The 14,462-nt window shown below is 42.0% G+C and overlaps 1 protein-coding gene across 1 annotated transcript in view; it reads right to left on the reverse strand.

The window, feature by feature from the left end:
* LOC116648570 (up-regulator of cell proliferation) overlaps positions 1–13,891 on the reverse strand; it is a 64,338-nt gene extending 50,447 nt beyond the window's left edge. Inside the window, exons 1-2 of the mRNA XM_032430633.1 lie at positions 13,804–13,891; positions 6,488–7,047 (exon numbers count right to left, since the gene is read on the reverse strand). Of these exons, the coding sequence (XP_032286524.1) occupies positions 6,488–6,489 (2 nt within the window). The 5' untranslated portion in view covers positions 6,490–7,047; positions 13,804–13,891. The remainder of the gene's footprint in view (positions 1–6,487; positions 7,048–13,803) is intronic.
* Positions 13,892–14,462: the final 571 nt, after the last annotated feature.

Raw genomic sequence — 14,462 nt, forward strand, 5'->3', positions numbered from 1 at the left:
ACACACACACACACACACACACACACACACACACACACACACACACAATGGAATATTATGCAGCCATCAAAAGGAATGAAATCTTGCCATCTGCAACGACATGGATGGAACTGGAGGGTATTATGCTGAGCAAAATAAGTCAATCAGAGAAAGACATGTATCATATGACCTCACTGATATGAGGAATTCTTAATCTCAGGAAATAAACTGAGGGTTGTTGGAGTGGTGGGAGGTGGGAGGGATGGGGTGGCTGGGTGATAGACATTGGGGAGGGTGTGTGCTATGGTAAGCACTTTGAATTGTTTAAGACTGTTGAATCACAGACCTGTACCTCTGAAACAAATAATACATTATATGTTGAAGAAGAAAGAAGAAAGAAGAAAGAAGAAAGAAGAAAGAAGAAAGAAGAAGAAGAAGAAGAAGAAGAAGAAGAAGAAAAGAAGAAGAAGAAGGAGGAGGAGGAGGAGGAGAAGGAGAAGAAGAAGGAGGAGAAGAAGACAGCAGGAGGGGAAGAATGAAGGGGGGGGGATATCGGAGGGGGAGACGAACCATGAGAGACTATGGACTCTGAGAAACAAATCGCGGGTTCTAGAGGGGAGGGGGGTGGGGGGATGGGTTGGGCTGGTGATGGGTATTGAGGAGGGCGCACACTGCATGGAGCACTGGGTGTTATACACAAACAATGAATCATGGAACACTACATCAAAAACTAATGATGTAATGTATGGTGATTAATATAATAATAAAAAAAGTCTGTTTCTTGATTTCTTTCTTATTTTTTTCCTTTTTTGTTTCTTAAATTCCACATATGAGTGAAATCATATGGTATTTGTCTTTCTCTGACTGACTTATTTCAATAAAGGGTGAGTATCCAAAATATACAAAGAACTTACACAACTCAACACCCAAAAAACAAATAATCCAATTTTTAAAATGGGCAGAAGACACAAACAGACATATCTTCAAAGAAAATAGACCAATGGCCAACAGACACATGAAATGATGCTCATCATCACTTATCATCAAAGATGTACAGGTTTATTTCTGAGCTATTCTATTCCATTGGTCTATACATCTATCATATACCAACACCACACCATTTTGACTACTGTAGCTTTGTAGCAGGTTTTGAAATCAGGAACTATGAGTCCTCCAGGTTTGATCTTTTTCAAGATTGCCTCAGCTATTCACTATCCCTTGAGATTCCATATCAATTTTAGAATGGACTGAAAAATAAAAGTCACTGGGATTTTGATAGGGAGTGCACTGAATATGTAGATCACTTTGGGTAATACATCTTAACGATACTGTCCTCCAGTCCACAAACATGGGATAGGTTTTCATTTATTTATGTCTTCATATCTTTCAGCAATGTTCTGAAATTTTCATTGTATAAGTCTTTCATCTCCTTGGTTAATTCTTAAATATTTCATTCTTTTATTATACTATTATAAATAGAATTGCTTTTATTTATTCATTTATAGAGAGACAGTGCACAAGTGGAGGGACAGAGGGAGAGGGAGAGAAAGAATCCCAAGCAGGCTCCACGCCCAGTACAGAGCCCGACACAGGGCTCCATCTCATGACCCCTGAGATCATGACCTGAACCCAAATCAAGAGATGGATGCTCAACTGACTGAGCCACCAGGCACCCCAAGAATTGCTTTCATAATTTCCTTTTCAGTTTGCTCATTGTTAGTGTATGGAATTGCAACTGGTTTCTGTATTAACTGTATTCTGTATTAACATGGTATCCTGCTACTTCGCTGAATTCATTTATTAAATAGTTTGGTAGCATCTTTAGGATCTTCATATAAGATCATATCAACTGCAAACAGAGATTTTACTTTTTCCTTTCCACTTCGGATGCCTTTTATTTCTTTTTCTTGCCTATCTGCTCTAGCTAGAACTTCTATTACTATGTTGTATAGAAGTAGTGAAAGTGAGCATCCTTGCCTTATTCCCGATCTTAAAGTTTTCAGTCTTTCACCATTGAGTGTTGTTTGCTGTGTTTTTCATGTACATTGGTCTGTCGTTTTCTTTTCTTGTAGTTTTTGTCTGGCGTAAGCCAGACTCATAGAATGAGTTACAAAGTGTACTCTTCAATTTTTTGAAAATGTTTGAAAAGGTATTCTTCTTTAAATATTTGGTAGAATTCACTAGTGAAATCAGCAGGACCAGCACTTTTCTTTGTCGGGAGATTTTTGTTATTGCTGACTCAATCTCCTTACTAATAAGAAGTCTATTCAGATTGTCTATTTCTTCATGATTTAGTCTTGGTAGGTTTTGTGCTTCTAGAAATTTGTCCATTTCATCTAGATTATTCAATTTTTCAGCATACAATTGTTCACGTACTCTCATTTTTCTGTAGAATCAATAGTAATGTCCCCACTTTCATTTCTGATTTTAGTAATTTGAGACTTCCTTTTCTCTTAGTCCATTCAGCTAAAGATTTGTCAATTATGTTGATTATTTCAAAGAACTAACTTTTGGTTTCATTGATTTTCTCTGCCATTTTTCTACACTCTAGTTCATTATCTCTGCTCTAATCTTTATTCTTTCCTTTTGCTAGCTGTGGCTTTAGCATATTCTTTTTCTAGTTCCTCAAGTTGTAAAGCTTTGTTGCTGTTTTGAGATCTTTCTTGTTTCTAATGTAGACATTTATAGCTATAAATTTCCCCCTTAGCACCACTTTCAATGCAACCCATGAGTTTTGTATGTTGTTTTTGTTTTCATTTGTCTAAGTATTTTCAAATTTCCCTTGTGATTTCCTCTTCAATCTGTTGGTTGTTTAAAAGTGTGGGGTTTTTTGTTGTTGTTTTTAAGATTTTATTTGAGAGAAAGCGAGAGAGCACAAACAGGGGGAGTGGCAGGCAGAGGGAGAAGCAGGCTCCCCACTGGCAAGGAGCTGGATGTGGGACTCAATCCCAGGACCCCAGGATCATGACCTGAGCTGAAGGCAGGCGCTCAACGGACTGAGCCACCCAGGCGTCCCTAAAAGTGTGTTTTATATTGCCCTTCCCCACCCCGTTCATCCCTTCATTTTTTGCTGTGTGTGTGTGTGTGTGCGTGTGTGTGTGTGTGTGTGTGTGGTGGGGAACCAGGCATTAAAGACTAAGGTATTCAAAAACACCTGCATATACAGGGAAAATTACAAAATGATTGTGCATGCCCAAGGAAAAAAGACAAGAAGATTTAAGATTTAAATCTACACATTGGGCTGATCCTGGGCACAGAATGAGTATAACAATAAAAAATAAACAAAAATAACAAAAAACAGCAAACCCTGGGGAAGGGAAAGAATCTGATTTTCAGAGTTATCACATTATTAGATTCAAATGTCCAGTGTTCGACAAAATATCACAAGGCAAAGAGACAGGAAAAGTATTACTCATCTGCAGATGATCCCTGATGATCACTTGTTTGTGACAATTGTCTTCTCTCTTGCTGCTTCCAAGGTTTGCCCTTTTTCTTTGGCTTTTGAAAGTCTGATTATAATGTGTCTTAGAGTGGGTCTTTTTGAGTTCATCTTAGTTGGAGTTTGTTGAGCTTCTTGGATGCTTATATTCATGTCTTTCTTCAAATCTGGGAAGCTTTCATCCATCATTTCATTAAATATTCTCTCTACCTCTTTCTTCTTCTTTGAGAGTCCCACAGTGCAAATATTGGTGCTTTTGGAGGTTTCCCATAGACATCCAGATTGTGTTTGCTATTTTTCATCTTTCTCTATTCCTGAACCTCAATAATTTCCATTGTCTTTTCTTAAAGTACTGCTTTATGTTCTGCCAGCTCAAATCTGCTTTTGATTCCTTGTGATTTTTTTTAAAGATTTTATTTATTTATTTGACAGAGAGAGACACAATGAGAGAGGAACCACAAGCAGGGGGAGTGGGAGAGGGAGAAGCAGGCTTCCCACTGAGCAGGGAGCCTGATGTGGGACTCGATCCCAGGACCCTGGAATCATGACCTGAGCCAAAGGCAGACGCTTAACAACTGAGCCACCCAGGCGCCCCCTTGTGATTTTTTTTATTTCAGTTGTACGTTTCAGCTCCAGAATTTCATTTTGGTTTCTTTTTAGATTTTCCATCTCTTAATTGATACTTGCATTTTGTTCTCACATTGTTTCCTTGACTTTCTCTACATCTTCCTTTAGTTCTTTTAGCATCTTTAAGAACATTATTTTAAGGTCTTTGCCTAATTTATCTGCCAGTAAGTCTTTTTCAGGAACAAATTCTGTTGTATTTTTTTTTCCTTTGAATGAGTAAGTATCCTGTAAGACACTTGAGCCAGATGGGGAAGGTGCAATAATAATGGCTCTCTGCCTCTTTGCACCTCTATGTTCAGAAGCAGCAATCAGTGATCAGATGAAAGATCCCTGATATTTGGAGGGCAGAATCCTTCTTGATTGCTTGGCTCCCATAAGCTGTGTGCAAGTTGGTCCAGGAACGGCTGCCTGCCAAGTGGCTCGGGGTTGGCAATGTGTAGCTATTACCATCCTAGAACTGAAATCAAGTAAAATTTCCTATCCAAACCTTCCCCTGAAAGTTGCAAGCCTTCAACAGATTCCAGAGTTCCAAAATAGTTACATCAGATGATTCTGCCAGTACAATTGTTGTCCAGGCAGAGAAACAGATTCCTGATGCTTTTGACTCCACCATCTTCCTAGAATCCTCCTTAGTCTTTTGTTGGTGGTGGTGGTGGTGTTTTCAAGAAACAATTTCAAAAACTTGTTTTTCTATTCTATATTTTGTTCATCTCTGATCTTTACTATTTCTCTCCTTCCGCTAGCTTTGGGTTTAATTTCTCCACTTCTGAAGGACAGTTTTGGTGGATATAGGATTTTTGACTTACAAGTTTTTTTTGTTTTTTTGTTTTTTTTCCTTTCACCACTTTGAATATGCTAACCCATTGACTTCTGGCCTCCAAAGTTTCAGGTGAGGAATCTGGTGATAGTCTTATTGAACATCCTTTTTATGTAATGAGTCACTTCTCTCTTGCTGCTTTCAAGATTCTGCTTTTGTTTTCAACAATTTGTTTGTCAATATTATCTATTTTTTTCAAAGAACTATCTTATTTTCTCCACTGTTTTTATCTTTTCAATTTCATTGATTGATTCTCTTGTCTCCTTCCTTCTGCACCTCCAGGTTTATCTTGCTCTTCCTTTTATAGGATCTTAAGTTGAAAGGTTAGATTATTTTCCTGAGACTTTCCCTCTTTCTAATGTGAGAATTTGGAGCTATAAAATTTCCTGTTAGTACTACATTCACTACATCCCACATATTTTGGTATATTTTGCTTTCATTTTCATTCAGTCCAATATGCTTTTTTTTATTATCCTTTGAAACTTCTTTAACTCATAAATTATTTAGCAAATTGTTGTTTATTTTCTAACTGTTCCAAGATTTTCCTGTTATCTTTCTGTTACTGATTTCTAGTTGATTCCATTGTGGTGAGAACACACACAGTATGATTTCAATTATTTTAAATATGTTGAAGCTTGTTTTATGGTCCTATTGTGATAAATGGTCTATCTTGGTAAACTGTCCATGACAACTTGAAACGAATGCCTATTCTGCTATTGCTGTATTGTGTGTGTTGGACCCTGTTGATTGAGAGTACCATTGAGTTGTTATGTATCATTGCTGATTTTCTGGGTACTTCAATATATTGTTGGAAGAGGGGTAGTGATGTTTCCAATATAATCATGGATTTGTCTATTTCTCCTCCCAGTTCTATATTTGCTTTACATATTTTGCAGCTCCGTTGTTCAGTGCATACAAGTTTAGGATTGCTATGTCTTGATAGCCTGACCCTTTTTATCATTATGAAATGCTCCTCTCTGTCCCTGTAATTTTCTTTGCTATGGAATCTACCTGACAATACTACTGCTTTCTTTTGATTACTGTCTGCATTGCATATCTTTTCCCATCTTTTTATTTTCAGCCTACCTATACCATTACTTTTGAACTGAGTTTTCTTGTGGGGACTATATATTTTTATCCAATCTGTCCCTCTCTTGTAATAGGCATATTCTGATATTTACATTTAATGTAATTATTGAAATACTAGGACTTCAGTGGGGGTTTTGTTTCATTTTCTGTTTCTTTCCTCTGTTCTTCATCAGTCTGTTTTCTTTTTCTGCCTTCCTTGTACCTTTTGTCAGAATTCCATTTTGTTCTATCAATAGTGCTTTTGAATTTATCTCTTTGAATAGACATTTAGCAAATGCTCTCTAGGTTTTTTATTACACATACATAACTTTTCACAGCACTCTGGTGTCAACATTTTACCAGTTCAAGTGAAATGTAAAAACATTACAATCCTTTAAGTTCCTTTATCCTGTGTCATTTATAATACAGTTGTCCTAAAGATTCCCCCTGCATGCTTTGAGATCCATATCAGACAATGTTACAATTTTTGCCTCAACCATTAAATTTAATTTAGAAAACTCAACGAGAGAAAAAAAAATCCCATCGTGTTAACTTACATATTTACTCTTTCTACTGTTCTATATCCCTTCCTGATGTTTCAAGATTCCTTCTTTTATCATTTCCTTTCAAACTGAAGAAACTCCTTTAGCTTTTTTTTCTTTTTCTTTTTCTTTTTTTTTTTTTGAATGGGTAGATCTTCTGGTGACAAATCCTCTTAGTTTTCCTTCATCAGAGAATGTCTTGATTTTCACTTTATTCCAGAAGAATATTTTCACTGTATAGAGAATTCTGAGTTACAGTTATAAACAACAGAGATTTATTTCTCACAGTTCCAGCTTGCTGGCCTCCTCTGACATCACACAAGCACAAGAAGGAAGACCCCACCTTATTACAGCCAAGTGAAGATGAAAGTCCATCACCCTGGCTGCAAGAATGTGATGGTTAATTTTTATGTCAACTTGACTGGGCCACAAAATGCCCAGGTAGCTGGTTAAAGATTATTTCTGAATGCATCTGTAAGGGTGTTTCCAGAAGAGATTAGCCTCTGAATTGATGGGACTGAATAAAACAGATGATCCTCCCCAATGTGGATGGTAATATCCAATCTGTTGAGGGCCTAAACAGAACAAAAAAAGTGGAGGAAAGTTAAATTGGCTCTCTGCCTAAATGCTTGAACTAAGACATCAATCTTCCGCACTCAGTGCTCCTGGTTCTCAGGCCTTCAGACACAGACTGGAATCCACAGCATTAGTTCCCCAGTACTCAGCCTTCAAACCACACCACCAGCTCTCCTGGGTCTCCAGTTTGTACAGAGCCAATCGTGGGATTGCTCAGCCCCCATAATCCCATAAGCCAGTATCTTATAATAAATATATCTCCCTTTTCCCACCCCAACCCCTAGTTTCTCTAGAGAACACCAATACAGAGGGTAAGGAATACCTTGTAACTGCTCCCCACGTGGCCTTCACTGTGAGCGAGAAAAGGTATCATCACTGTGGGGGGGCACGACAATCCCATCTCCTCTGGGCCTTCTCTGACTTCACCCCAGCAAGGATGGAGGATTGCCTCTTTACAACACGGCTATCATAAAAGTCTAGGCTCCCCACTTAACCTTTGCTAATGCGGATGGGGCCCCATTTTGTTCCATGGTGTTTGGATATAGTAAAGCAGTTACTGCCTATAATTTTTCTGTCTTGCTAAGTTGCCCCATTCCTGGTCCTTGGGTGAAAGAGAACAGGCTTCTGTTGGGGCTCCTCCCCTTCCCAACTCCCGTTGGTATTTCCAGGTTGTTGGCTTCTCCAGCACCAAATCCAGGATATATTAAGCAAAAAGAGAACTCACTGTCATGTCATTTTCAGATCCCAAGATTCCTTCCCAAGTCTCCCATCTTCTCTCCACACTTCAGAGTTTCCTCATGGTTTGATAAAGCCCAATAGATTGATTTTTTTCTTGTATAGCTCATGCCTAAGTTATAGTTAAAATATCTTTGTTAAACCCAAGGTTACAAAGATTTTGTTTTTTTCCTAGAAGTTTTATAGTTCTAATTTAATTTAACAATTAGATCTATGATCCATTTTTATGTGAGGCAATGTTGAGGTTATTTTTTCTGCATCTATCTAATTGTTCCAGAGCCATTCTCCATAGAATTGCTCTGGCGTCCATCTTAGTCCATTCCGGTTGCTATAACAGAATACCATAGACTGGGGAGCTTACAAACAACAAAGAGGCTGGGAAGTCCCAGATCAAGGCACAAGCAGATTTAGTATCTGGTAGGGCCCACTTCCTAATTTCCAGATGACTGTTTTTTTTTTTTTCCTGTGTCCTCACATGATAGAAGGGACAAAGGAACTCCCTAGGGTTTCTTTTTTATAAGGACACTAATCCCATTCATTAGGGCTCTGCTCTCATTACCTAATTAATTGAAAAGTACCCCACCTCTTAATACCATCACCTTAGAGATTAGGATTTAACATATGACATTTAGGTGGACACATTCAGTTTATGGCAGCACCTTTTTGAAAATCAACATGTGGGTTTATTTCTGTACTGTCTTCTTTTTTCATTTTCATATTTCATTTTTTCTATTCTTTCATCATTTCAAGATAACTTGGCTATCTTTATGCCAACATATCTTCTTCAATATATAGCTTCATAATATAGCTTATAATCATATAGCTTGAGTCCTCCCACTTTGTTTTTCTTCAAAGTTGGTCTGCCCATTCGGAGTCCTCGGTGTATCCACATAAACGTTAGAATCAATTTGCAAACTTCTACCAAAAAAGCCTGCTGGGATTTTTTAAAGATTTTATTTACTTATTTGAGAGAGAGCACGAGCAGGGGGAGGAGGAGGGGAAGAAGCAGACTCCCCACCGAGCAGGGAGCCTGACGTGGGGCTCTATCCCAGGACCCTGAGATCATGACTGAGCCACCCAGGAGCCCCAGCTGGGATTTTGATTTTGATTACATTGAAAATACTAATTCAGGAAGAACAGATATCTTAACAACATTGAGTCTTCCAATCCATGAACACAGCCTCTCTTGCCATTACTTTGATCTTTAATTTCTCTGAGCAATGTTTGGTAGTTTTCAGTGTAAAGGTGTTCCATATCTTTTCTCAAGTTCATTCAGAAGCATTTAATATTTTTCATAGTACCGTATATGGCATTAAAATGTTTTTTCAATTTCTGATAGTTGCTAGCACACAGAAATATAATTAATGTCTGTAGATGACTTTGCATCTGTAACAGCTGAAGTGTTAATAGTTCCAGAAGCTTTTTGTAATCTCCCTCAGATTTTGTGTACAGACAAGCATGTCGTCTGTGAATAAAAACATTTTTACTTCTTTCCACTGTCTGCATTTTATTTCTTTTCCTTGCTTTATAGATATGGCTAGAACATCCAGTACAACATTGGATAGTAGTGAGCTTGTAAGATGATCTTGGGGAGTACTGGACTGAGGGCCTTAGTTTTTCACTAGCTGTTGCCAAAAGGCCTCTCTCAGTTCCTTGGCACAGGGGCCGGTCCATAGGACAGCTCACAATATGGTAGCTGGCTTCCATCAGAGCAAGGAAGTGAGGGAGCAAGGAAGCAAGAGAAGGAGACAGCAAGAGAGATTGCCCAAGATGGAAGCCAGTCTTTTTCTTACCCTAATCTCAGAAATGACATCCCATCACCTTTTCTATTCATTAGAAACATCACTAAATCCAGCCCACACTCAAGGAGAGGAGATTACACAAGGGGGCCTGAATACCAGGAGGCAGGAATTACACAAGGGGGCCATCTTAGAGGCTCCCTACAACAAGCTCTCAATGGCCAAATCGGGGACAATTTGAGCCACATAATAAATGATGACACTAATGGATTAAAACCAATAGAATAAAAATCCATGAGCCCATACTGATATAAACAAAACAACTGAAAAAATAAATTTAAAAACTGGGGAGAGGAGGGGTGCCTGGTTGGCTGTCAGTGGGGCATACGACTCTGGATCTCAGGGTGGTGAGTTTGAGCCCCATGCTGGGTGTAGAGATTACTTAAAAAAGTAAAACATAAAAATAATAAATAAATAAACAAACAAATAAATAATAAAATGGGGGAGAAAAGACAGCTCTTCCTTACAGCAGAATTCCATTTAATAAATGTAGAAAGAGGGGCGCCTGGGTGGCTCAGTCAGTTGAGCATCTGACTTTGGCTCAGGTCATGATCCTGGAGTCCTGGGATCAAGCCCCACATCAGGCTCCCTGCTTCTCCCTTTGCCCCTCACCCCACTTGTGCTCTCTTGCGCACACTCTCTCTCAAATAAATAAAATCTAAAAATACATATATAATAAAAATAAATGTAGAAAGAGAACTAGAAATAAAAGCATAGGTAAATACCATGGTTATAATTGCTGTAGGCAAGACTGTAACCTAAAACTAGTGGATGAGAGTGTGGTAAATAAACTTCCACATAGTCTCAGCATTTCTCCCCACAAGCTATTTGTTAATTTAAAAAGGAAAAAAAAATTAACTTTACAATTAAAATATCAACCTAACAAACTGATCAGACTTAATTAGTAATAAAACTTATCAATGTCATGTACCCTCTGATATGATGCACTGAGGACACAGCATCACTTCTGTAATAGTCTTGCCAAAAACGCATAACCTGAATCTCATCAATCAGAAAATCCAAATTGAGGGGCGCCTGGGTAGCTCAGTTGGTTAAGCGTCTGCCTTCGGCTCAGGTCATGATCCCAGGGTCCTGGGATCGAGCCCCGCATCGGGCTCCCTGCTCAGTGGGAAGCCTGCTTCTCCCTCTCCCACTCCCCCGGCTTGTGTTCCCTCTCTCACTGTGTCTCTCTCTGTCAAATAAATAAATAAAATCTTTTTTAAAAAAGTCCAAATCGAAGGACATTCTACAAAATAACTTTCCCATACTTTTCAAAAATGACAAGGTCATCAAAGGCAAAAAGAGACTAGAATTTCTGCAGAAGGCTAAGAGGATAAACAAATGCAACATGGCATTTTTTTATCCTATCACACAATAATTGGACAATTGATGAAATTTGAATGAAGTCTGTAAATTAGCTAATAGTTTTGTATAGATGTTAATTTTCTGGATTAGCTAATTGTATTAGTTACGTTAGCTGACATTAGGGTAAGCTGGGTGAGTAAACAAGAACTATGTATTGTTGTTGTTATTATATTTTAAACAGCTTTACAGGCATACAATTCATCACCCACATACATATAATTTACACACATTTTAGCAAACACTCTCTATTCCCCCCCCCCCAGCCCTAGGCAACCACTAATCCACTTTCTGTCTCTACAGAGCTGCCTATTCTGGACAATTGATATGTGGCATCATACAGTATGCAGCCTCTTGTGAATGGTCTCTCATTTACCATATTTCCAAGCTTCATCCATTGTTGTGTCTTGAATTGTGTCCCCCCAAAAGATGAAGTCCTAACCTCCAGTCCCTCTGAATGTGACTTATTTGAAAATTGGGTGTCTGCAGATGGCAAGGTATGATGAGGTCATTAGGGTGGGCCCCAAACTCACGGACTCCTTATAAAAAGGAGAAATTTGCACACACAGACACAGAGAGGTACGACAATGTCAAGACACAGGGAGAACACCATCTGCAGGCCAAGAACGCCTGAGGTTCCCAGAAGCTAGATGAGAGGCAAAGCCCTCGCAGCCCTAAGAAGGAACCAACCCTCCCGATACCTTGATTTTAGACTTCTAGCCTCCAAAACTGTGAGCCAAAAAGTTCTGTTCAGCTGCCCAGTTTGTGGTGCTTTGTCACAGCAACCCCAGCACCTAATATAGCCACGTTGTAGCATATATCAGTACTTCATTCCTTTTTACTGCCCGAAGTATTCCACTGAGTGGATATATCACATTTTGTTTACCCCTTCTGGCTAGTATGAATAATGCTACTATAAACATTTGTGTACAAGTTTCTGTGTGGGCATTATTTCCTTCAATTCCTCCTGGGTATACACCTAAGAATGGAATTGCTAGGCCATATAATTCTATGTTTAACTTCTTAAGGAACTGACAAACTGTCTTCCAAAGCAGTAGCACCGGCTGACATTCCTGCCAGGACTATATGAGGGTTCCAACTTCTCCACATCCTCTCCAACATCTGTTACTGTCTGTCCTTCTGATTGGAGCCATCCTAGAGGGTGTGAAGCGCCATCTCATTGTGGCTGCAGTTCTGCATTTCTCTCATGGCTAAGGACACTGAGCTTTTCTGCTGTATGTGCTTATTGGCCATTTCTTTATCTTCTTTGAGGAAATGTGTATTCAAATCTTTGCCCAGTTTTTAATTAGTCTGCCTTTTTTATTGAGTTGTAAGAGTTCTTATATATTCTGAATACCAGACCCTTTTCAAACATATGATTTGCAAATATTTTCTCATTCTGCGGGTTGTCTTTTTGCTTCCTGATGGTGCTAGTTGCAACCCCAAAGTTTTAAATTTTTATGAAGTCCAATTTATCAAATTTTAAATCTTTTACTATATTTGCAACACTTCTGTACATCGAAAATTATAACGGAAGACTGGGTACCAAATAAAGATCAAAATAAAAAGATGATGTACGAAATAGACAGTGATCAAAATAAAAAACTATGTACAAATTTTTATGTAAAAAGTCTAAACTACTATGCACTAAATTACCAACAGGAAGTAAAAATGGATTGTTTTCATTTGGTATTCAACACAAGTCTTTCTTTTTTCCAATTATACAACTGATGCAAGTCCTCTATGGAAATTTCGGAATTAATTGAGATCATCAGCAAACTCACCATCCAGAGAGCCATCGTTGTCATGGAGGTTTCTATTCTTACACAAATATGTAACTATTTATAAACACTTGGGGTCATTTGTTTCCTAGGAGGAGAGCCATGTAACAACTTACGGACTAAGAAATCTGTATGCAGGGACAGCAAGGAGACGTGCCCAAGCAGGGCTGCTCACTGGCTTTGGAAGTGGAGTGATGGCTCCGCTTCAGGGGAGGGAGGGAGCTCTCGGGGCAGAAGGCGGCCTGGAGTACGGAAGGGCATGGGGGTGGTGATGGGGGCAGCCAGGAGTATCAGGAAGGTAACGGGGGCGGTAACGGGCGCAGTGACGGAAACCCTCGACTGTAAGCCAGGCTGGACCATGGAGAACCTTGGGTGACAATGACGTACTGCTCGCAGGCCGCGGGGCGTCCCTGCAGAGTGCCGGGCAAGGGCGCATCTTGATGAGACTTACATGGTATTAGGGAGGCAGCTCAGGAACGGAAGAACCTGCGGGCCACGGATATGCCTGGGCGCCCGGGACAATGCCAGCAACACACTTTGTACTCTGAGGACGCACACACGGGTGACCCCGTGTCCTGCTGGACTAGGGTGACGCCTTTGTCCCGGGGTCAGGACACTGCCCGTCCCTCCGCTCAAAACCAAGTTTAGGGCGCCTGGCTGGCGCAGCTTGGGGTGGTGAGTTCGAGCCCGCCTTGCGTGTGGAGATGACTTAAAACAGGCCAATCCCAGGAACACACACAAACTGCCCGAAGGTGTGGAGGGAAAGCACCCTCCCCGCCCGCGCACACGCTGGGACGCGCACCACTCTCGCCTCCACCGCCGGAGGCTGACACTCCGCGCTCCCGCGCTCCTCAGATGTGGGCTGCAGCCCTCACCCCGCGCCCGCCGCGCCGGGGCTCCTGGCGCCGACCCCAGCTCCCGCAGGACTCGGGGCGGGAAGGAGGACGAAGTCCGGGACCGCTGGGGTTCAGGCCGCGGCTCCGAGCCCGGGCGGAACAGCCACGTCCCCCGAGGCCCACGGCCGCCGGCGTGCGCGCATCTTCGCCCACACAGGACACGCGCGGGCGGCGGTACTTACAGAACCACGGCCGCCTCGGGACTGCCCCACCGCCTGGGAGCGAGCCCGGCGGGCGGACACAGGCCACGGCCGCTCCGCGCCCTCACAGCCACCGCTCGCCGCGCCGGCCCCACAGTGCCCCGCGGCGCGCACGCGCAGAAGCCGCGCCGCAGGCGGCGTGGAAAGCGGCGACTGACAACGGCGAGGAACCCAGGTGGAACAACGGCCGCGCGGCCTTAAAAGGGCACCGCGAGGCACCGGCGTTACGTGGGGCTTGCGTCGCGCGGGGCGGGGCCTGAGGGCGGGGACCGATGAGCGGAGGGGCGGGGCCAGATGGGGCTGGGCGGGGTCAGATGGGCGGCGGGGCGGGTCCTGATGGACAGGGTCGGAGCGTGTCCTGGTGGGCGGGGTCCGATGAGCGGAGGGGCGGGGTCAGACGGGGAGGGGCGGGGTCAGATGGGCGGTGGGGCGGTTCCTGATGGACAGGTTCAGAGCGTGTCCTGGTAGGCGGCGGGAGCGGGTCCTGTGAGCGGAGGGGCGGAGCCCAGGGAAGGGGCGGGTCCTGGTGGGCGGGGTCGGACGGGCAATGGGGCGGGACCTCTCGCCGGCGGCCCTGGCTGCTAGCTTGCGGAGCCTGCCTGCGTTTCTGCCCGGGATCCCCAGACCGCGACATGGCGGGA

Source organism: Phoca vitulina, unplaced genomic scaffold (assembly GCF_004348235.1).
Source record: "Phoca vitulina isolate PV1807 unplaced genomic scaffold, GSC_HSeal_1.0 scaffold44, whole genome shotgun sequence".
Classification (NCBI taxonomy): Eukaryota; Metazoa; Chordata; class Mammalia; order Carnivora; family Phocidae; genus Phoca; species Phoca vitulina.